The sequence below is a fragment of the Thermobia domestica genome, chromosome 6, assembly GCF_964235325.1.
Source record: "Thermobia domestica chromosome 6, izTheDome1.hap1.1, whole genome shotgun sequence".
Taxonomy (NCBI): domain Eukaryota; kingdom Metazoa; phylum Arthropoda; class Insecta; order Zygentoma; family Lepismatidae; genus Thermobia; species Thermobia domestica.
In genome coordinates this window covers 146,396,537-146,419,526 of record NC_137459.1, presented here as the reverse complement: position 1 = coordinate 146,419,526, position 22,990 = coordinate 146,396,537, and the positions used below count along the sequence as shown (strand labels likewise).

Here is a 22,990-nt window from a genome sequence, read left to right as displayed (position 1 = left end):
TCACGACAATTGGAAGTACCCGTTATTTGATGTCAGTGAGTGAGTGAGTTCGTGTAGTTTCTTAATTAGGATTACGATATAGGTCTATGCACTTACTTCTATAGCATATAACACTTCAGGAAACTCCACTGGACCCTGCAACAAGAAAAAGTAACGTAGTTTAAGAGCAGATTAAGAAACAGATAGAAACATGTAGTCTATACTGTATGTTTATATCAAACTAAATGAAGTGCCCGTTCTTCGTACGGGAAGAATAGATTTATGTAAAATATTTGAGGATTATATTTGAGCTTCCTTCCCCCGTCAAGATGTGTTTGAATTGAAATTGAATTATAAGAAATCAACTCGGTTGAAGTGTTAATTATGTTCAAACATTAATTTCAAACAATTCAACCGTTATTGCTTGTAAAGAAAGAAAATGAACTCCCTTCTCCCATTAAGACACGCATTGCAATCTGAGAGTAATGATAAAATCCGAAGTTGATCCAACTATTCGTTGCAAAAATTCATAGTAAACGGTTGAACTATTTCCCTATTTTTGTCTTTTCATGAATACAAAAGTCAACATTAAAATACCATAGAAATTGTCCCCTTTCTCCTTGTGGAATTTTTGTAAACGCTGAAACACTTGTCCACTTATTGTTAATGAGTAATTTATATACCGAGTTTTAGCTCCCTAACACGTAGGGCTCCTGAAATACATATTTTGGAATTAACTCAAACCCCTTCCCTTCCCTTAGAATACGACGTTCAATTGAAGTAATGTGATAAGAACCCAACTCGAAGTAGGTACTGACTATGTTGTATAATAACTAAAGTTGGTATGAAGTAAAATAATTAAATATTTTTTTTCATAATAAATCTTACAATGTTCTGATAGCATAATTTCGGTGACTCTAGACATAGCTCTACATCCTGAGCATGAACCTGTTCAACATTCACAAATTTGCCAACACAAATATAGAACTTCGTATATGTATATTTATATACTTCGTATATTTGTGTGTATTATAGGAAGACAAGGAAATTCACCCAAGTCTCCGTGTTACATATTTTAATAATTTTAGTTTTATTTTCTTATTGATGTGTAAATAATATAAAGCATATCTACTAAACCAATTTTACAATAAATATTGCATTTTGCTTGAAATGTCTTAAGTTAACATTAGGTTGTACTTTTATAAGTATTGAAGAACGGCATTTAGCTTTCAAGTCATTAATATTAATAATTATATATACATATATATATATATATATATATATATATATATATATATATATATAATCATGAAATATGAATATACTTACTTCTCCTAGATCATCCATACCAGAAACACTCGGTTGCTGCTACAAAAAAATATATAAAAAAATATATAATATGAGACGAGACTGAGACATCAAAAAAAGATATAATAATTTCGGTATTTATGACAAATTGGTTTGTGGTCAAATAATTCAGAATACGATAGGTGTAACATCACTTGGATAGGATAACTACGGCGACTCGAGACAAATTACATCACATTTAAATAACGGCCAACATAAATGTATCTTTGGTGCATCATCGTAAGGTCTTAAGTCAAAAATATTACTTTTTCAGATGAAACAAAACAAACATCGAGATATCAAAAATCCAAATGTTTATTTTTTAGAGATGATTATATATAATTACAGTTTAAGTAGTCCCTATTAGATTACTCAAATCTTCAATGTTCTTAAATTTTATATTCTGTCATTTTCATTCCTTAAACCAACATGAGTTTATACCTCTGCATCAGTATAGTAAAAAAGTTATTCAATGCAAAGCCATATAAATGGCTACTTTATGTAGTACGAGAGGTGTCATTTAGGGAGAGAAGGGGGAAATTGAATCTTAAAAAATACAATATTAGCTACATCTACAAACTGTTTTTGTGAAACTAATTACAAACAAAAATAAATTTTGATAATCTTCAAAATTACTATACAAAATATTTCCAAAAATAAAATTAAAGTATTAAGATTTCTTGACAGTATAAAAATAAAAGTCTGAATCTTGATCTTAAATGCGTTTTAACTATTAAATCAAGTTAAACGTTTGCCTACTTTATTAATATCAGCCTACTTCCTTGCTAAGCGAATAATTTCCTTCCCGCAGGAAAAAAAAATATTGAAATACTTTCAAGAACTAGTAAATGTTACTATTTTTTCCTTTCAGATATTAATTTTACAAGTTTCCTCTTTGACAAAGTGTTAACACATCTTAAGAATTTTCTAAATCTCGAGAGTTACTAAAGACTTAAGTCAACATAAAACTTCTTCAGTTTAATACGCATTGGTGATACTGGGGGCATATGTCCACATAAGTACTTAATACTAATCAAATGTTAGAAAATGTGACTTAAGGCGTATTGATCACTTATTGTGAGTTATACGGCACATAGCAAGTATTACCAAAATAAAAGATTCTGTTTTCCTTATCAATACTGAATCAAAAACTAAAATTCGCCCAAAACTGACTTAATCGCTTATAACCCTGCACCATCGTCGTGCATCGTGCACCATGAACGTCGTATAGAGTATACACTGAAATATAATACAATAAGGCAAGATTAATCATGTCTCTGAGTACCGTAAGATAGGGTTACTTTGCACAAAATATGAAAAGAGTTGCACAGTTCTCTGTCGGTAAATACCATGAACTGTAAAGAGAAAGTTTCAACTGCCACCGTAAAATAGAACATGTAACTGTATTTTGGCTATAATGTTGGCGATTAACATCAGTTCTAATTACCTGGAAAGTTTTTGTTTGTTGTTGTAAAGGTATGGAAAGCAGTCATTGTAAAGGCCGACAAAATTTGAAAGATATCACGTACAAGAATTTCCGTCAAAGTTAAGCCAGTTCGTAGAGTACTACTACGTATAATGTCACTTTGAAGCAATAGTTGAAATTGTAGTGGAAAACGTTTTAAAGTCATAAAAAATAAGGCTGGAAGAAGACGGTTTCATCCTCTAATCCTGGTTACTTTGCACCGTTCCAAAGTAAGCCTTAAATATGAAATTATTACTGCTGGTACCTTCTGCATTCTAATTTTAAGTAAGTTTTTTTATTTAGGTGGATGCTGGAATGGATTTCTTGTTGGAAAATAAATTACAAACAGTGGCGGATCCAGAAAAATAGTTTGAGAGGGGCTTCACTCAGAAAGGCTTCGTTTTTTCCATAAATCACTAGACCTTTGGGGAGGTCCTTGAAGCTTATACGCATAGTAATGACTAATATTAGATTTTTTTTAAAAAAATCATGCAATTTGGTTGAGCTTCAGCCTGAAAGTCCCAAACCCCGCAAATCTTCCACTAATTATGGTTGGGATGATATTCTTGGACATAAAGAGCAATCAAGACAAATCAGTTCACCGGAATATTTTTCTGTTTCTGAATTTCCATGTTTGTAGGACATACACGTGTATGCTAAACTATCAGAATGTGGTTCATGTACCGGGACCAGAAAATACATAATTTTCTTTACAAATATCGATAATTCATACTAAGTACCGATACCGGCACCATCGTTCTAATATCAATATTTGTAGACTGCATGCAGTTTTGTGTAGGAAGTGAAATGTATAAATACTGAAGAGAAAACATTGCACAGAAGCATTATGTTCGTATGTTGAACATACTTTTATTTATGTAGTTCAAGGTATCCTTACCTATGGGGTAACTTTGCACCAAAGTTTTTATATTTCAATAACTATGGTTATACTGAATGTTTACTAATGCACTTGCGCGAATATTTTCCTTATATATCTAGCTATTACATGTTTAAAATACAGTGTTCTAAATTATTACGTTTGTAAATTACATACGATTTTCTTTAAAAGTCCTTAAATCTCGTGCAAAGTAACCCCGTCTTACGGTGACGTTTAAATAACCCTGGCAATCTTTCTTGGTTACACGGCTATTACATAAGTAATATAACAAAATATCCATCAAATGTATCCAAAACAAGTATTTCGTTATAATTCAAACGTTTCAGGATAGCTTATGCAATGAATTGTATTGTTGTCAACGCATAACCTTAAAGCATCATAAATGTGTTATTAATGCTTCAAAAATATATATTTTGGTGAGTGTTCTTGTTAATGTGATTATTTATGTGTCAAACACATTAGTGTATGTACTTACTCTTCCTGCATTTACTGGATTCATCAGTACAACGGCCATGGAAGGCTGAAAAATAAAAAAAATAATATGTTGTCTCGGGCGAAACTTAGATATTAACAGAATATTCTTAATGTGGTATATACAACAAATTGCTGCATCCTTATCAATACTGTATCAAAAACTAAAAATTGCCAAAAAGTGACTTAAATTCTCATGGCTGTGCGCCATGACAGTGCACTATGAATGCCATATAGAGTATATATTGAAATGTAACATACAAAGGCAAGTTCAATCTTGTTTCTGAGAAACACGTTTAAACAATTTTTGTACTTTTTCTTGGTGACACAGTAATTACATAAATAATATCAACAAAATATCCATTAAAATGTACCCAAAACAAGTGTTTCGTTATAATTCAAACATTCCAAGATGACCTGTGCATTGGATTGTACTCTTGTCAACAAAGCAATATTAAAGCATCGAAAGTGTGGGATTATATTTCCGTTACATTAATGGTTCAAAAAATACACATTTCAGTGAATATGTATGGGTCACGCGTGTTTATTTTATGTGCTTACCCTTTCTCTATTTTGTTGATTCACCCATGGATTGGCCACGGGAGGCTGAAAAATATTTTTTTTAATGTAATGTCGGACGAAACGCAGAAATCCACAGAATATTGTGCAATATGGAGTATACAACATATTGGTGTGTGGTAAAATTATTTAGAATATAATATATGTAACAATACTCACACTATTGAGATAGAACTACGATGACTTCAAACAGTAAAACAGAGTTGTTTGCTATAAATTACCCTAAATATAGAATTAAAAATCTGTGAACAGAATTATAGCCACATTTTAAAATATTTCACAGTGAGATTAGACAGACCAATCAATTTTCTGAGAAGCATGTTTTATCAAACTCAGCATTATTTCTTAGTGACACTGAAGTACTATAATTAGTATTAGTCAAAATGGCTGACATCTCAGCGGCAATATAAGATCTACGAAGTATATTTTTTAAAAAATACATATAATATTTAAAAGTATAGAGGGATGAACAAGGAGATAAAACCACACATCAAAAATGAAACATTTAAACTGTTACATAAAGCAATGTTTCATCAAGTGTAATGTTTAATTGTGGTCAGTAAAAGATAAACAATTGTTTTCTAAAAACATTACTGTGTGTTATAGTTGTTTAAAATTTTCCTTTAATTTCTTTAAAATGGCTTGATCTCTTCTCTCATAAGTGTAATGTAGGATAAAATTTAAAGTTTAAAATCAACAAGTACGAAATTGTATATATTTTATAATCATTAAAAAAATGACTTAAATGAATAATATTAAAAACAATAGTTAACCGTTTGGATAATTATTGGGTGACCAGGTCGGTACTATGGATTCTAAAACGACCCTTATGTAACGTTATGTTAGGTTCAATAACATTATAAAACTGCTAAAAATTAAGATTTGTAGGAAAAAAATAAAACTAAATAAATAAAGAGGGAAAAAGAGGGGTACTTTTAGCGCTCAGACTTCTTAATTTGATGTTTTATTAAAACTACCAAGAATTTATAAATATTTTAGTGAATACTTTAAATGAATCAGCATTTGTTAAAACAACATCAGTTACCCTTTAATGTTCTTTATCAGTATTAACACTATAAGACTGAGTCTATTATTTAAAGTGGGGTCTGAAACTGCTTTGATTTGTAACCCGACCAGAAATTAAACTCAGAACCAAAAGTGCAGGTATTAGTCATTCGACCACGAGGAGCAACATTAAAGAATAGAACAAGCAGGTGAATTGTTAAACAAGGTTTAAGACCGGAGAAAAAGTAAGGTGCCAACTCTTAATATTAACTCTTGGCGGTAATCTGTATATAAAAAAAAAGTTAACATTAGGCCTGCTAAGCCCGTTGAGACATTAGCCGTATTAAATAGGGAACTAAAATTTTCGTAATTGTGACAAAAGCTGCAAGTAATGTTATCCGATATAAATAATGAAACAAAAGTGCATTAATGGCTGTTTTCTAATTTATAGCAAACTTTCTGAAAAGTCTATACACTCTAGTTCTGTAAGACTCTTTGCTAGCGTAAGTCTTTGTTAACAGGGTAAATACAGAAAGCCTGAAACTTTATTTCTATTGCTGTCTACCTAACATGAAGCATAATGCATGTTAGGTAGGCAAACCAACCTTTTTTTATGTGGTGTAGGTAGCATATATCTCACATATTTGCATTATTTTGCAATAACCTTACTACTTTGTGAGAAAAACGGGCATATCAGTTAGCCAAACAATCGACAGGGCATTGTTGAATTTCAGGCATTTCTTTACTTTCAAAGATGTTACATCAATCCTCCTGCTTCTATCCTAATAGATTTATGCTCATGGTTCGTACATCATTGCCTTTATCATAGAACAGGCTCTCGAATTATACAAGATACGTGCTGTGACCCACTAACTCGGGAGACATTTGTGAAAATATCCCGCCATTTTCTGGTAAATAATATTTTAAATAATTGGGTACCCCTGTAGGGGCTTCAGAGTCAGGTAACTGTATGAAAGATACTCCACTAAGATCTACATGTTCTGCGCTATATATTTGTCAAGCTTTATTGACGTATTAGGTATGAAGATATAGAAGAGTATTGAACCATAAACGTCTCTTTTATTAAAAACATGACTTTTTTGATGGAAGAAGAAAGAGTTAAGGGATTAGAGAGTGAAGGGTGTGTGATATCCCGGAACTTTAGGTGTAAGGATGGTTGCATAACTCACAGTTATTATGTGATTAAATACATGTTAATGCCAGTCAAATTACTACATGTATTTCTGACCATATTTGGTACCAAAGATTTTAAAAGGTATATATATGGGGGTTTAAAATTAAAATTAAAATTGAATGAATGATTGTAAAAGATTTCGTAGAATGAGAATGTGAAAGTAAATGGAAGAGTTTCGAGAAAACCCGAAAGAGTTTCGAGAAACGACGTTATTCACCGCAAGCTCACATGTCCTCGGCTCAAACAGGGTCCTCTAGCGCCAGAAGCCAATAAACTACTGATCCACTGTGCCTCCAGAAGCTAATAAAACAACTAATAGTAGCAAATAGCTTAATAATAAAACAGAGATATGCTAGCTTCTTTCGCCGACAGCTTCCTTCAAGTTGAAAATTCAAAATTCAAGATCAAAAAAATATTACCATCTCAATCCCGAAAGTTTTCCCGTAATTTCTTTCTCATAGTTTTCTCGATAATTCCTTTGTGTTGCTGAGTTTAGAAAATTTCAATCTGTTATATGAATCACTATCAATTGATAACTTATGATATCAAGAAAACCATTGCAATTGAATATTTTTCCATGAAAGTAAGTACGCAAAGGCGTACAAAATGTCTTTGCCTTTTTCTTTGTATCCATCGTATTGAATTCGAACACAAAAATAGTATATTCGAAATTTGTGTGTCAAAAGGCTCTCACACTATATAACATTTCATATTTTGGGGTCCAGCAGTTTGAAAGAAAGGTTTTATGATAATAATAAGAGCTTTCCTCTGTATCTTTTAATTGAGGGGAAGTTTCAAAATGTTAATATTGTTAAACCTAATCCAGATGAAAATCTACCATCACAATAAATACAATTCTGATCCACAAAGTTTTTGTATGTGTGTGTGTGTGATGAAGTTTTTCAAATATTGACATCTAAAATGACATTTTTATATTGCAAAATTAATACTTAATTAACATTTTTAAATGAAGGGCATAATTTATTTGTAAACCAATGATAAATTTATAACATTACCTCAAAGTAATTTGCAAATGGGTCTTGTTGTCCCAGAGAGAAATGCTCGTACAGCTGCAAAAGAAAGAATGAGATATTTTACTTCCAATTTTCAAATTAACAGAAAGTTAAAAGGCCAATCAATCATATTTTAGTTAATTTATTAATAATGTTTTTGTTAGTTTGACTTATGTGAAATATCAGTAACTAGTAGTAAGTACATGTAATGTAGTAACTTTTAACACCGCTGTATGCACAGAAGCGAAGTATAAGGATGAAAGATAAAAAATGGTATTCATTATTAAGTCAGCACCAGCTGCTGGGTCATGGGGTCAACCAGTTCTATCTTATCGAGCATAGCAGAAAATTTACAGTGTTTCCAAATTATAGGAGCTTTTGTAAGAGAAAGAAAGAATACGACAATACACATTTCTATTAAACCATGAACCAGAAACATACACAGAGAAAGATTATTAACATACATAATTCAAAAACAAATGAGTTTTGCAAGAGTAGAAAATTCCCAAGAAATTCTAGTTTCGTGATTGGTTCCAATATCGCATATAACTAGTCCGTTCATTGGTTATAGTTCACAACAGAAAACTCTGGAGTGGAAAGAAGCAAGAGGTCAAGTGTACCAAGTATAACCATAGTGTGAAATATATTATTCTGTGACTGAATTTGCAAAACCAAACTACCGTGGAACTTTTCTTAGCGACCACCTATCTTATCAATTTTATTTTATACAGAAAATGGTATGAATGCCTGAAAATAATCATGTATTTTGTGTCCTTATTCAACGACACCCTATTTCAACAGCTTTTTCTTTCCTTTATTTTTTCTTCCATAAGTCAATATGGAAGTCCCGTATCATTAACCATACGAATACCATAATCATTTAAATCACACACATGGTCAATATTGAGTCATACTTCTTTATATTTCTCGTGATAAAATAACATTTGCGAATACATGGTCATTTTGACTCGATTTTCGCGTTCCGAAAGTTGTCTTTTACTCCTTTAAAATAGCCTCCTCTCTTAATGGTCATTTCTTGTATAAGAACCGATATAAAGTGTAGTATTATTAATGCACATTAAGGTTCTCTTTTTTAAAAAAAGAAAGAAAGAAACTACTCAGTTTGACCACTGGGCCTATGGAGAACTTTCAGTTAAGCGATCACTAACCAATCAACTACACCGTAATATTAAATAGAGATGAAAATTATTATATACTGTATTCGTGAGAATTACTGTGAATGAAATAATAAGAATACTGTACATTTAAATAAACCTTTATTGCTTTCAAAAATTGTCGAGTCAGATAACAAAGAGGATAATGAAGGAGAAGTTTGCTAAAGACTTCTCAACGTCATTGTAGGAGTCACTGAAAACTAAATTAAGTATACAAGGCAACAAATTTTGCGAACTGCAATGTCAAGCATTTCAATGCTCACCAGGAGGAAATGTATGAGAGAGAGAGAGAGATGGGAGGAGATTTTGCAATGTATTTCTTCTTTGAAAAAGTAAAAATAATTTCACAAAGTGGAAAGCAGAAGTTCATGTACTTTCAATTGAATAAATAATGTCAAAATTTTAATTCAAACTTTTTAATATATTCACCCAAATTTATATTCCTATATTAAGCATCTTTCGTATCCAATCGAACAATCAACACTACGCTTAATAGAAGTTTCACTGTATAATATTGCTATATTGCAACACCTTAGAATAAAATTGAATTTGGAAAACGCCATCTACAGGACAGTCTACCTACGGTTCAAGTAAGACATTTCAAGGCACAAGGAGAAAATACATTCATACAGATGTTGGCAATGTATAGTTTTCGAGTTTGAGATTTTTTTTATTAATATAAGACCAGTTACAATTTGTGCACATATATAACATCTTTAACATGCTTATTTATTTATTTCACAGTTGAAGGTGTATACTGTATTGAAAAAGTCTATTTGGTTTTTTGTGTGTCCGCGCACATCCACCAATCATATATCCAGCTGATCAATGTGTAGCATCTTATCACATATTCACTCCTGGAGCAGCCATTGAGAGAAACAGACAGTACAGATTAGAGAAGACGAGACGCGAAAATGATGTAGAGAAGGGTTGGCAGTACCTACCGTCCAATTTACCACCGATGTTTCGGTTTTTCTGTCACTGTTCTCTTTATCCACTCAGCAAGTATTCATCTGTTCTGTGTCTGTTCATGCGATTTACCGAGAATAGGCGTAGCGAACGGTAACGAATGGAATAAAAAGGAAACTTCTAGTTTCTACGTCCTGCATTTATTCCTCTTGTTCTAAAGTAAAAAGGTGAGTAATGAAGGTGGATGGTTATGAAAACAATTGGTGGGATGAGAATGTGCAAGTAAACGAGAGAACTTAGAGAAAATTCATGGACATAATATTGTGCACGACAAACTCACTTGGTGTTTGATCGAACCAAGGATTTCTCTTACCAGAAGTAAACTGCAAAGTCACAAATCATCAAGTTGAAAATGGATTATGTGAATGCATGTATGCAACTATGAATAATTACAATGAAACTTACTGGAGTCACAGTTCCATAGATAATATGCACTGGAGGATCCTGAAATGAGAAATAATCCGTAATATATCAAAATGGATTCCAGAGTAAAAATTAAAGCATTATGAAGCAGTTAGCTTCTTCTTTATAAGAGGTTAAAATTGCCATTAAATAGAATTTGTTAAAGTATTTTACAAAAAAAATAATTTGATATAATATTAGATTAGAGCTTTCAAGTAATAGCTTGTAGTACCTCTTGCATTAATAAATAACGAAATTAACAAAATTACACCTTACATTGCAAATTAGAATTAGTATTTAGGGCAAGATACTAGCTAGTCCTACTTATCACAACTTAGATGACAAAAAGTAGTAAAAGAACTTGTAAGAAAATATCAATGTTATGAAGGAGAAAAAAACTAACCTTAATTTATATTTCTATGGGTCTACGTACTCAACCTGAATTCTCACCATTGCTCTTTGTAACAGTTAATACATAAGAAGAAAGTTATTTTTTAAAAAAATCGTAGTAGTATACTCTCCAGTAATATTCAAACATATTAAATAATAATAATAATAATAATAATAATAATAATAATAATAATAATAATAATAATAATAATAGCAAAAATATCAATAATAATAATAGCAAAAATAGGCAATCGCACCTTACATAGTATTTTGGTCCTTATTTCCGAACGAGTTGACCAATTGAAATAGCTGTTAGTATTGGTTACCTGATTGATTATGGTCTAATAGGGATGTCAGCAGCAAGGATATTTGTTCCCGTCACGAAGTTTCCAATATTATTAGGGAAATACGTTATTTCTTAATCAAACGTAAATTGATCGTTTCCTTTCAAGTTTTGATCCCCAAAAATTCTTTTATACCCATGTTTTTTGTTGGTTTCTGTACACAAATATTGAAAAGTTCAAATCTATTTGAAGAGTTGATTCTACATACGCCACCAGCAATAGTCCAGGAAAACTACAATACAACACAAGTTAAAGCTTACGTGCTAAAATCCAGAAGCTACTTTGCTGTAAAAATATATATATATATAGCGTTAAGACATAACATGGAAAATACTATATATATTTTTTTTCTAAATCCATTACCTCTTCTGTCTCTGAAATAAGCGACTACTAAGAATCTGGAACAAATTCATTGAAAGGCTGTTAGTTAGAAAATTATAGTAAATAGTGGAACGTTCTGTCTGTTTCAAATCCCCAAAAATTCAAACAAATTAAACACAAAACAAGTACTCTTAATAAACTATTAGTTGCATTCGAAGTTCATTGTTGTTTATATTCTAATCAATGTACTCCTTAAACAAAAGCAACATACGATTAACCATACACGTGTATGCAGTACTGTAAATACACATTAACCATACATTTACCTATTAATAGTTAATTCTTTCTAAAGCTATTATTTGAGAAAAGCGATTTACTACACTACTGCACATCAGAAAATTCACACTTTTAGTCTATTTGAAGTTAAACCTAATATACTCTCTGTAAAGAAAAAATAGCGACACTTGCTCGGATATGGCTTTTACAACATACATTAACCCATATGATTTTTTATATGAATTGCTGATAATATTACAATGCATATTATTAATGAGCAGTCCATTCTTAATATTGTGCCACAGATTCAGGTTTTTTATATGCATATAATGAATTTATATTCATATACTAGTAGCTACGTGTGTTTTCAGCAAAAACTGCTGTGGGAAGAATTATACATAAAAGTATGAAAGATCAACAATAACAGCACAAAACAAAAAATGTAACTTCCTAAGAGTAAAATATATTGTGTAAGAACATTGAGAGGTACGATACATCTAACTAGATTTCGTATGTGGACCATAAGCTTTAGGAAGTGGAGGGAATCGTCGAGGCCTTTTGGTGGCAAGGCTATTGCAAAATGCAACCTTGATTTCATGAAATCACTCACGGATTATCTGTTCTGTGAGGTCCATTCTATCCGAGATAGTTGTCTATTGAGTCCTGCTCATACTGACTCAAACTTTACAATTGGATTCATATCAGGTGAATTTGGAGGAGGATATTCTTGCACCACGTATTAACGATTTTCGCTTGGTGACATGAAGCACTAACGTCCTGGTAAACGAAGTAGTCCATATTTTTTCAGGAAAGTTATCTTTAGCTGTTGTAAGAATTTTACGTACCAGAATTTGAAGACGTTTTTGTGCATCAAATGACTCTTTACATATACCCATTGTTCTGACGTCTTTGGCGGTGAGGCAAGCCCATACCATCACTCAGTAACTGAATATTTGCATCTCTTAAACAAAATACGTATCAAGTTCCTCGTTCATTCGTATCCACAACTTCACACCACTATTGTTTCCCACTATTCTAGACTTTCTTCAACGGGGGAAACAACATGCTTCCAGTTGTCATAAGTCCAAGTAGCATATCGCCTCACAAACCTACGTGTTGAAGTCTTCTGTGTTTTTGTCAGTTTCGACTTTCCAGGCGCTTTTTTTTGTAATATTATCTTCATACAGTTAAGATAATACAGTCGTACGAGTAACTGCAGTTCCAAGATCATCTCAAATTATAGAAACGATTTTTGGGGAAGTCATTCCTTAATTCTGCAGTGCTATTGATTTTATTTGGCGATCTGCTCTAGGTGATGTTTTGGTTTTTCTATCACACTGTTCACGAAGGAGTTTCTTATACAATTTTTGCTTGTGAATTACTCTTTCTGTCGTCGAGTGGTGGATTTTGAGTATTCCAGCCATCTCCCTTAGAGATGGAACTTAGCTGTGCAAAGCAAGAATTATGTCTTGTTCACGTGGCGACAAGTCATATTTCTTACTCATCATACTTGTTTACAGTCCACATGTAACAACAATTTCATACAAAAACAACGCTGCACAACAACAATATTGTCACTTGACACTGTTCAAACAATGACAAAGCAGAGAACAATCACAGAATGCTAATTACCTTGGCCTACACATCACAAATGCAATGCAGTATTCTCACTCCAATAACTTACGAGACATTCTCAGATGCCATCTGCTGAAAATATTACTGATACATAAATAATTAGTAAGCGCCGTTGTACACCATAGGTGTCACAGATAACGCAAATGAACTATCACACTCATAATTTCCTTCTATTCCTCTTCTAGCCGGCTGCAACTATGGTTTTCTGTGTAAGTTACCTTGAGAATTGAGGTGTCGCTATTTTTTTTCTTTACAGAGTGTAGTTAAACAAAATAACTGAAAGATCACTGGAACATACTATAGATTATAAATTCTAGTATGTAATTAAAGAGAAACCAATATGTTATAATATGCAACACTCACAGCATCTGCCTTTCTAAATTAGAAAAACCTAAACTTTATACATTTTTCAAAGAAATAACAATACGTAATATTTTCCAAATATATGCTTGCGACATTTTAAATTGATGATTAGATTGAGTTCCTTTTTTTCCCTTTAACATTGGCAATTTTCAGTTAGGCTACCTTAAAGAAAATTAATGGCTGCAAAGTTGTCCAGTATAACACTTCAACAACTTTTCAACTGTAAATGATAGTTCATAACCAAAAAATCCACAACATTAAAATACAACATATTAACTATTTTAAAATGGATTTGAAAAGAGACACTTAAGTATACCATGTCATCGATTGTTCACGATATAAATATGGACAAAGGAAATTGTTCTACATATTCCGCAATACAACCAGATTAATACTGTTGCCAATCTAATATAAAGTTCAATTAGGATTTTGTCAGCTACTTGGATATTTCAAATCTACATGTTATCCGAAAACCTACAATATCACATTCATTATTCAGTATCGTAACACAATGACGATAACACAAATATCCGTATTACAAATATCCAAACTTTGGAGGCTTCTACAGCAATACTAATGCAAGTAAGACGAAAGAGTAAATACACCCCCAAAATATGTTTGTGTCGAATACTGTGATCATGATAAATATGAACAAAGTTACAAGGGATAGAAAATGTTACTTTTTTTTCTAAATGTTTTGTTTCAGAAAAAAACGTAGGTAAGTATTTGATCCGATCATGGTATGCTTAACGACAAATGTAAAGAACAAAAACCAGAATTTGCAAGCATTTGATGGAGGAAATCGTTTCAAAGATAAGATTAATATTGGAAAAGCTTGCAACGCTGCATAAAATTGTGTAATTGTGAGAGATTGTTGTTTACAGCTACCAAAAACTAAATCTGTAATGTTATAAAAGCAAAGGAAATCAATGGTCATTTTAAACATTTCCATAAGTAAGTCGTTTTAAGTAATTTAGCTAACTCCACCCATGTTTTTCATAACAAACGTCAGTCAAGATAAAGCGCCAACTTTTTATGTCATACCTCTACTAAAATGACGAGTTTTCATGCTTTTTAGTCAGTCATAATTAAGGAACAAAGTCATTATAATAATTTAATGCTCCCTTCCCGAGAACATGAAAATATTTTTTTTTTATGTAGAGACCAAGTTAGGGGATGTTTTCAACCCTGTATTTTCTAACGTTACTTTTGACAAAGAAATTTAAATTCATCATTGCTTCTATGAACCTAAGTAAACCTTGAGAAATAAAATCATGACAAATAAATATTAAGGACCAATTAAACAATAATGTATAGATAATAATTAACTAAACTTCATGCATAACAGTTCATCGACGAAATGGTTTCTGCTTGGTTGATGTATAGTCAGTATATGGATTTCATAGCCTCTCCTCCCCTTTCTCTTTCCATTTCCATGTAGGATAGAACAGAGTTTATTATCTTCCCATTCCTTGCTAGACTGATCTCGAAGTTCCTGTCCCCACCATCAAAACTGGGACCAGGCATACAAAAGTATTGGAACTGAACTTTTGAGCTACACGAAATCACACATTACTTAAATATGAATGGAAATACAATATACATTTGACTCAAGCGAGGGAAATTCAACATTCCCTGTAGAAATCTACGCCAACTGCAGGTTTATTTGTATCGTTCTTGCAGTCCATATTAGAATAGGTATCTTCCTTGTAACCTGATGCATTAGTTTACAGTTTTCATCCCCCCAGAATCCTTTACACAACATTCCGTGAGTCAGAAATATATCTACCAGTGTTCCGATTTTTAACAGTGTTTTCTCGAATATTTGAATATTTGTCAATGTAAAAATAGTGTTGTTATCATTTTCACACCCTTTTATTTGACCACTGTTTTCTCTCTCTTCAAATACTTTCATAACCGCAAGCTTAACCCCATCATTGGTAAGAGGCGTATTTTCAGAGAATTTATACTGTTTCCCCATAAAAATAATTTAGACCCACTATACTGATATTACCAGGAAAAAACATAACTAAGGCTCATTACATTTTGCTACACTACCACAAAGACAAAAATGAAACGTGTTCTAGATCTGACAATGGCGAAAGGTTTACGTACTCAAGTTGTGATTGCCCCGACTGCCATACCTCAGCTATCATCATCTATGGTTTACCTATTGCTTTATTTCAAATCAATTCATAAGAGCATATATGACAAACCTCAGAAGTTTTATTATGTTGGTATGTTATTAGAATATGAAAACGAATGTTCGAATATTGACACTTCATTTTCTGTGCCAAACCAATATTTCCGGTTTGTAGGTCAGTCTTAGTGCAAATTGCACTAATATTGTATTTATATGAAAAATTCCTTAACACAGCAAAGTCCTACATTTATTTATTTTGTTTATGTTTTGAGAAGTAAAACTGAACATTTTAGAAATTTATAATTTTGAATTTTGAGTGTTTTCATAAGAAGGCAGTGTATCTCCCTCCAATTTCACCAAAAAATATCAATAAGTGGTGTTTAATATCGTTAAACATTTCCTTACCTGTAGTTTAATACCGTAATTGATGTTGCTAAAATTTTAAAATGTATTATTTTTAAGACATATCACGAGAACCAAAAATTGACTGATACGAACAATTAACTTGCTTGAAATGGAAACTTTAAATATGTGTAATTGTCTAATTTAGAGTTAAATAAAAACTGAATTTCGAAATAATATGTTTTACTGTACACTATAGTGATTTCTTAGAATATGCTTCAAAGGTAATACGTTCCTTGTATATTTATTAAAAGTTTACTTAATTATAAAATTAGAAATTAACTTCTACCTCTCCTTCAGACGTAACAAAATCCTGACGCATACCTTCTATTACCATTCGACCTTAAAATTATGACAATAGAAATTAGTTTCAAGAAGGTATTATTATGAATCAGAGAGTCTTCGCCACGTATAAGAAGGAATTAAGAATCGTTACGTAAAGCGTAACTTTGAAAGAAGCTACTTCTAAAGGAGAATATATCACGATACGTTTTATCCTGAATCATGGAGGAAACGTACAAAAAGCAGAAAAAATCTTATTTCAACAAGAAGTTTCCTCGCACACAAAAATATGTATGAATACTTAAATATTTGAAATGTAATGTCGTTTATATGAAAAACAGAAATTGATTTATAGAGGCACAACCTAAACAAAAAATGTCCGAACACTCTCGAGGCGTTCGTGCCTTTTATGTCCAGATAATCTTAAGTTCTGTTCCTAGTTGCTCTCTTCCTACGATCAGCCACTGTACTGGTTCTTCTGTTTTAACCTAAATGATAGAGAGTTTGTTTCAAGGAAATGAAAAATGGATAAATACACAAAGATCGCCAGATACAGAGGGGGATTTTTAATTTAAATGAATGTTGTAAAACAATTGTGCAAACGTTAGTGCTTCTTTCATACATGGCACAACTCCATCCGTCCATTTGATTGTGATATTTTTTTTTATTTTTACGTATCATAAAAATATAGATAACTACCGGTACCAAATATCAAACGTAAGGATTATATTTGTCTTAAAAATTTTGTAAAATTCTCTGTAACTCACCTCCTTTCATCAAATTAATAAAGTTCAATCAAGTACATATATATATATATATTTGAAAATATCCTATTACTTTCTCTAACATATGTCAGTATACAGATAACTAAAACTATTTGTAGATTAATTTGAGTCAATGATTATGAATGACATATTCATATATAAAACCTAAAAATGTGCATGAATTTTCAAAACTTATAATATTTATATTTTAAATGTTTTTTGTCTATGATTTAAGTTCTCCAGATTTCGACATCGGCTTTCTGGTTTTCCCTGGCTCTGAAAAACGATCAGTTTATAATGTTGTAAGCCTGTAAAAAGAAAAGACACAGTTCATGTTTTCCTAACAGAAAATCAAAACAGCAAAAGGTTACTCAAGTTCCAATTCGGTGAAATAAATGCTTAGGAAAGATACTAGAAACATTTTTCTTTAAATGTGATACGACTGTAAAACCCTAAACTTCTCTATTTGTGTTCTAGATTCGCATACAAAATTCAACTATTAGTTGTTGTCTATAAATAATTACCTGTCGTCGATTGCGGAGTTCACCACAGCTTTCTTGCTCTCCTTCGCCCTGAAAGATTATCAGTATATTAGTTTCAAAAAAGTTTTAAATAATCACAGAATAGCAGAAGTTTATATAAACAATGCCTATACATGTATGCAATGTTTGCAATCAAACAAAATTCAATTTAATTTTCATGAACGCTGGAAATTAGGTTCTTATTCCTTTAATATTGTACACTGAACTCTCTAAAGCTCTCGATAATATGTCTCCCCAACGGATAACAAAATTTAAGCACAACACAAAACTAATTTTATACCTATTTCTAGTTTATGGTACGCCAGATTAAATTTAAGCAACTAGTACAACTTTCTCTAACATACAGTATATCAACATATAGATAACTAAAACTTAAGTAATTGTAGATTAATTTGATTTGATTGACTCATTGTGAATTATATATTTATATTTGAAAACCTAAAAATGCGCATGTCTTTTCAAAAACTACAATATTTTTATATTAAATGTTTCTTGTCTCAAATTTAAGTATTCCAAATTTCGACATCGGCTTTCTGGTTTTCCTTCCCTCTAAAAAAGATTGGTTTAATATCAAACAAATGTGGTAAGTCTGGGAGAGCAAAATATACAGTTCATGTTTTACTAACAGAAAATCGAAACAATGAAAGGTCACTAAAGTTTCATTTAGGTGAAATAAATGCTTAGGAAATATACTAGAAACATTTTTATTTTAAATGTGATACGACTGTAAAATTCTCAACTTTTCTCTTTGTGTTCTACAAGCACATACGAATTTCGACTATTAGTTGTATCTATAAGTAGTTACCTGTCGTCGGTTGCGGGGTTCACGACGGCGTTCTTGCTCTCCTCTCTCCTGAAAGATTATCAGTATATTACTTCCAAAAAAGTTTTAAATAATCATAGAATAGCAGAACTTAATGCGAGCAATGCCTATACTCATAAGTAGTACTTACAATTAAGTAAAACTCAATTTTCATGAACACTGAAAAATAGTAACTACAGTAGGCATAATGCAGCTCGGAGAGTACTTTGTACTACATAATACACACACTAAGAAATAATAAAATCGTATCATTAGGTTGATGTCACGTTTATAGTAACATAGTTAGTCTCAGGATCTATACAATAACATAGCTGGAATGTTTAAACAAAACAATTTCGTGACATTCTGTCAGAAGTTTCACATTAACATATTCAACAGAGGACAAGTATCTCGTATTGATAGGTAACTTCTTTTTTTAAAAAAAAAAATCATTAAAATGGAATATGCAGCTTAAACTTCCATTTCTCCGTGGGTTCAATGAGTGAATAAGACAGGCTAATTTTGTTAAATACTAACAGTCAAGCACTTTTAGTTACTTGCTTTAGAGATGTATATGTTGGGGTACATTCTGCTTTTACAAAACCGAAATACAACTTCTGTTTCTGCAAAATAGATTATTTTATAGGCCTTATTGTGCTTTCATTACCGAAGTAGACAAGGAAATCAAGCATACAGGCACAAGATGAACTTAGATAAAGTGTAGAAAAATGTTTAACATGTTTTCCCGAAAAAAAAGCATGTTCACTCCTTGTTTCTTCATCAAAAATAATGCTGAATCGATTTAAGACATACTTCTATTAATCATTCTAGATTTCTACATCCTTTTATCAACCCTATCAATGTAATCTGGAGGTGATACCTACAATTAGAGATGCAAGTTTGAAAAAAATGCTTTTATGCAAACAGAAACAAAGCTTTGTCTTTTCGGCTTTTTGCCGGGAACACATTGAGCATTTTAAAATATTTCAATTTCAGTGGAGAGGTAACTGTATGTTTTATCTTTGTTTTCCCATTGTAACACAAAAAGCATTTAATTATCCCATTCTAAAGGGAAAATTTTGAGAAAATAAAGTCAAGTTCCAAAGAAAATTGGTTACTCAATAGAACAAAATGTGCATGGGTATCCCAGTTCTATTATAGACGTTTTAAATTAACATGCAACAACTAAAATATTTCAGATAAAAGTTAAAATGTATTAGCAGTAACTGTTCTGAAAGTGGAGTAAATTTCATGAAACAAAATTATCGTTTAAAATTTACGAATAAACTAACACTTCATTGCAACTATATATAACATTAATCCAATGTTCTCGGCACTAATCCAATGTTCTCGGGATTGCTGCCAGTGAGTGTTGCTGTGAGTTTATATATAACATTTATTGAGGGTCCTAAAATTCTAAGGGACGACGTTTAAAGATATCCACAAGTATCATATTTCAAAAATCTTCACAAAGTAACAGCAGAGAAAATAGGGATTTTGTAAAAAATGATGTTAAAATAATATAATGCCCAAAATAGCTTTTATGTTTTTAATATTATAAACTAAACTCTCTGAAGCTCAGGATAAAATGTCTCCTGAATGGAGAACAAAATATATGCAACATTCTGTCAAAACAAAAATGGTTTCATTTCCGTTTCTTGGTTTATGGTAACCCAGATTAAATATAGGCAACGAGTACAACTTTCTCTAACATACAGTATATCAACATACAGATAACTAAAACCTAAGTGTTTGTAGATTAATTTCATTTACTCATTTTGAATGACATATCTTATCTTAATAATCTTAACTATATATAAAACTACATGAGCTGATATAAATTATTGAGCACTTCCTGTAGAGCTACAATGATTAAAATTGGCATGATTGTAGCTTTCCGGAACTAACCGACAAGAAAATTACCAAAAGTGAATATTTTTAATTTTTAGAGGGCCTAAAGAGGAGATGAAGAATTTCGCCATGTTTTTAAATGGGCTTTTTTTTGGACCTATAATCTCATGTTTTAGGTACCTGGAATTGGGATAAAAACTTGAAATTCGGTATGCTTGTACGTTTTCGTTAGCGTTAACTAAGTGAATAAGTAAAAATAAAATTTTCCACCTTTAGACTGGTTTTATGAGGAACTGAAAAATGTTTCCCATGCTATTTATACGGGGCTCCTTTTACACCCCCAAATTATTGGGCACTTCCTGTAAAGCTACAATTATTAAATTTGATATGATTGTAGCTTCTTGGGACTAATCGACAGAAAAATTGCCGAAAGTGAATATATTTAAATTTTAGGGGGTCTAAAGAGGAGATGAAGAAATTCCCCATGTTATTTAAATAGACCTTTTTTGGAGCTATAATCTCATATTTTTGGTACTTGGAATTGGAATAAAAACTTGAAATTCAGTATGCTTATACATTTTAGTTATCATTACCTAAGTGATCATTAGAAATAAAAAATTCCAACTGTAGAGTGGCTTTATGGGGAGCTGAAAAATCTTTCCCATGTTATTTATATGGAACATCTTCTACACCCCAAAATGTTTAGGCACTTTCGGCAGCATTAGAATGATGAAACTTCGCATGATTGTAGCCTTCCGGAACTAACCTACAGGAAAATTGCCAAAAGTGAATATTTTTAGTTTTTTGGGGTCTAAGGGGGGTGAAGAAATTCTCATGTTATTTAAATAGGCGATTTCTTGGGATACAAAATCTTATCTTTTAGATAGTTGAAAAAGGAAAGGAACTTGAAATGCTGTACAATTCTGGTCTTAAGACGTGCGAGGACGTAGGTTGAGCAAAAGCACGGGTGTGGGGGCGAAGTCCACAGCTGGGCAAATTCAGAAAATATGAAGAGCAAATGCACGAAATTCACTGTTGATGCAAAGGCTGATACATAAGAGATGCGAGGCAGTAGGCCGAGCAAACGCGGGGGTCTGGGGGCGGAACCCCCTGCTACCCAAAGGCTAGTTTATATATAAAAACTAAAAATATCCATGACTTTTCAAAAATTATATTATTTCTATATTAAATGTTTCTTGTCTGTAATTTTCGCTTTCCAGATTACGACATCGGATTGCTGGTTTTTAATAGTTCTGGAAAATGTATGCTTTAATATCAAACAAAAATAAAATGAAAAATTTCAGTTTTAAGTCCCATGGTTATGCCGGCTAGGCTAAAGGAGACGGTGATAAGAAATGAATAGAATGGTGGAACGAATAAAGTGAGAGGAAACGAGAGAACCCCGAGAACGCAAGGTGTTTGCCCAGCACAAAGTTCACTTGGCACGAGCTGAGATCAAACCAAGGACCCCATGCACCAGAGGAGAACGCTCTACCACTGAGCCACCGCAGCCCCTTTAAGATTGAACAAATGTTGTAAGCCTGTAAAAGTAAAAATAAAGATACAGTTGATGTTTTCCTAACAGGAAGTCGAAACAATAAAAAGTCTCTCAAGTTTCACTCAAGTGAAATAAATGCTTAGAAAAGATACTAGAATTTTTTTTTATTTTTAATGTGTTACGATTCTAAAACCCTAAATTTATCTATTTGTGTTCTAGAAGCACATAAAAATTTCAAATAGCAGTTGTTGTCTATAAGTGATTACCTGTCGTTGATTGCGGGCTTCACGACGGCGCTCTTGCTCTCCTTCGCCCTGAAAGAATATCAGTATATTACTTTCAAAAAAAAGTTTTTAAGTAATCATAAATTAGCAGAAGTTTATGTGGGCAATGCCTATACGTACAAGTAATGTTTGCAATGAAATACAACTCAATGTAATTTTCATGAATACTGGAAATTAGTTTATTTATTTATTTATTATTTTTATTTTCATTTTACTATTGTCTTTTTATTGTCTTTAATATTGTAAACTGAATTTCTGAAGCTCGTTATAAAATGTCTCCCGAACGGAGAACAAAATGTAATCAAGATTCCACGCCAAAATAAGAAAGCTTGTATATTTGTTTCTTGGTTTATGGTGTGCTAGAATGAACTTAAGTAATCAGTGCAACTTTCTCTGCTATATATCAACATACATATAACTAAAACCTAAGTATTTGTAGATTAATTTTATTTACTCATTGTGAATGGCATATTTATATACTAAAACCTAAGAATGCACATATCCATTCAACAACTATATTATTTCTATATTAAATGTTTCTTATCTCAAATTTAAGTATTCCAGATTTCGACATCAGCTTTCTGGTTTTCCTTCC

The 22,990-nt window shown here is 31.8% G+C and overlaps 1 protein-coding gene across 6 annotated transcripts in view; it reads right to left on the bottom strand.

Moving 5' to 3' along the window:
* The window catches only part of LOC145688249 (uncharacterized), a 277,974-nt gene that overhangs the window by 240,663 nt on the left and 14,321 nt on the right, over nucleotides 1-22,990 (bottom strand). For all 6 annotated transcript variants that reach the window (XM_081762192.1, XM_081762195.1, XM_081762194.1 and 3 more), the window contains exons 3-10: nucleotides 22,378-22,425; nucleotides 18,766-18,813; nucleotides 17,943-17,990; nucleotides 10,502-10,540; nucleotides 7,956-8,009; nucleotides 4,165-4,209; nucleotides 1,309-1,347; nucleotides 97-135 (exon numbers count right to left, since the gene is read on the bottom strand). In XM_081762192.1, coding sequence (XP_081618318.1) covers nucleotides 97-135; nucleotides 1,309-1,347; nucleotides 4,165-4,209; nucleotides 7,956-8,009; nucleotides 10,502-10,540; nucleotides 17,943-17,990; nucleotides 18,766-18,813; nucleotides 22,378-22,425 — 360 coding nt within the window. The remainder of the gene's footprint in view (nucleotides 1-96; nucleotides 136-1,308; nucleotides 1,348-4,164; nucleotides 4,210-7,955; nucleotides 8,010-10,501; nucleotides 10,541-17,942; nucleotides 17,991-18,765; nucleotides 18,814-22,377; nucleotides 22,426-22,990) is intronic.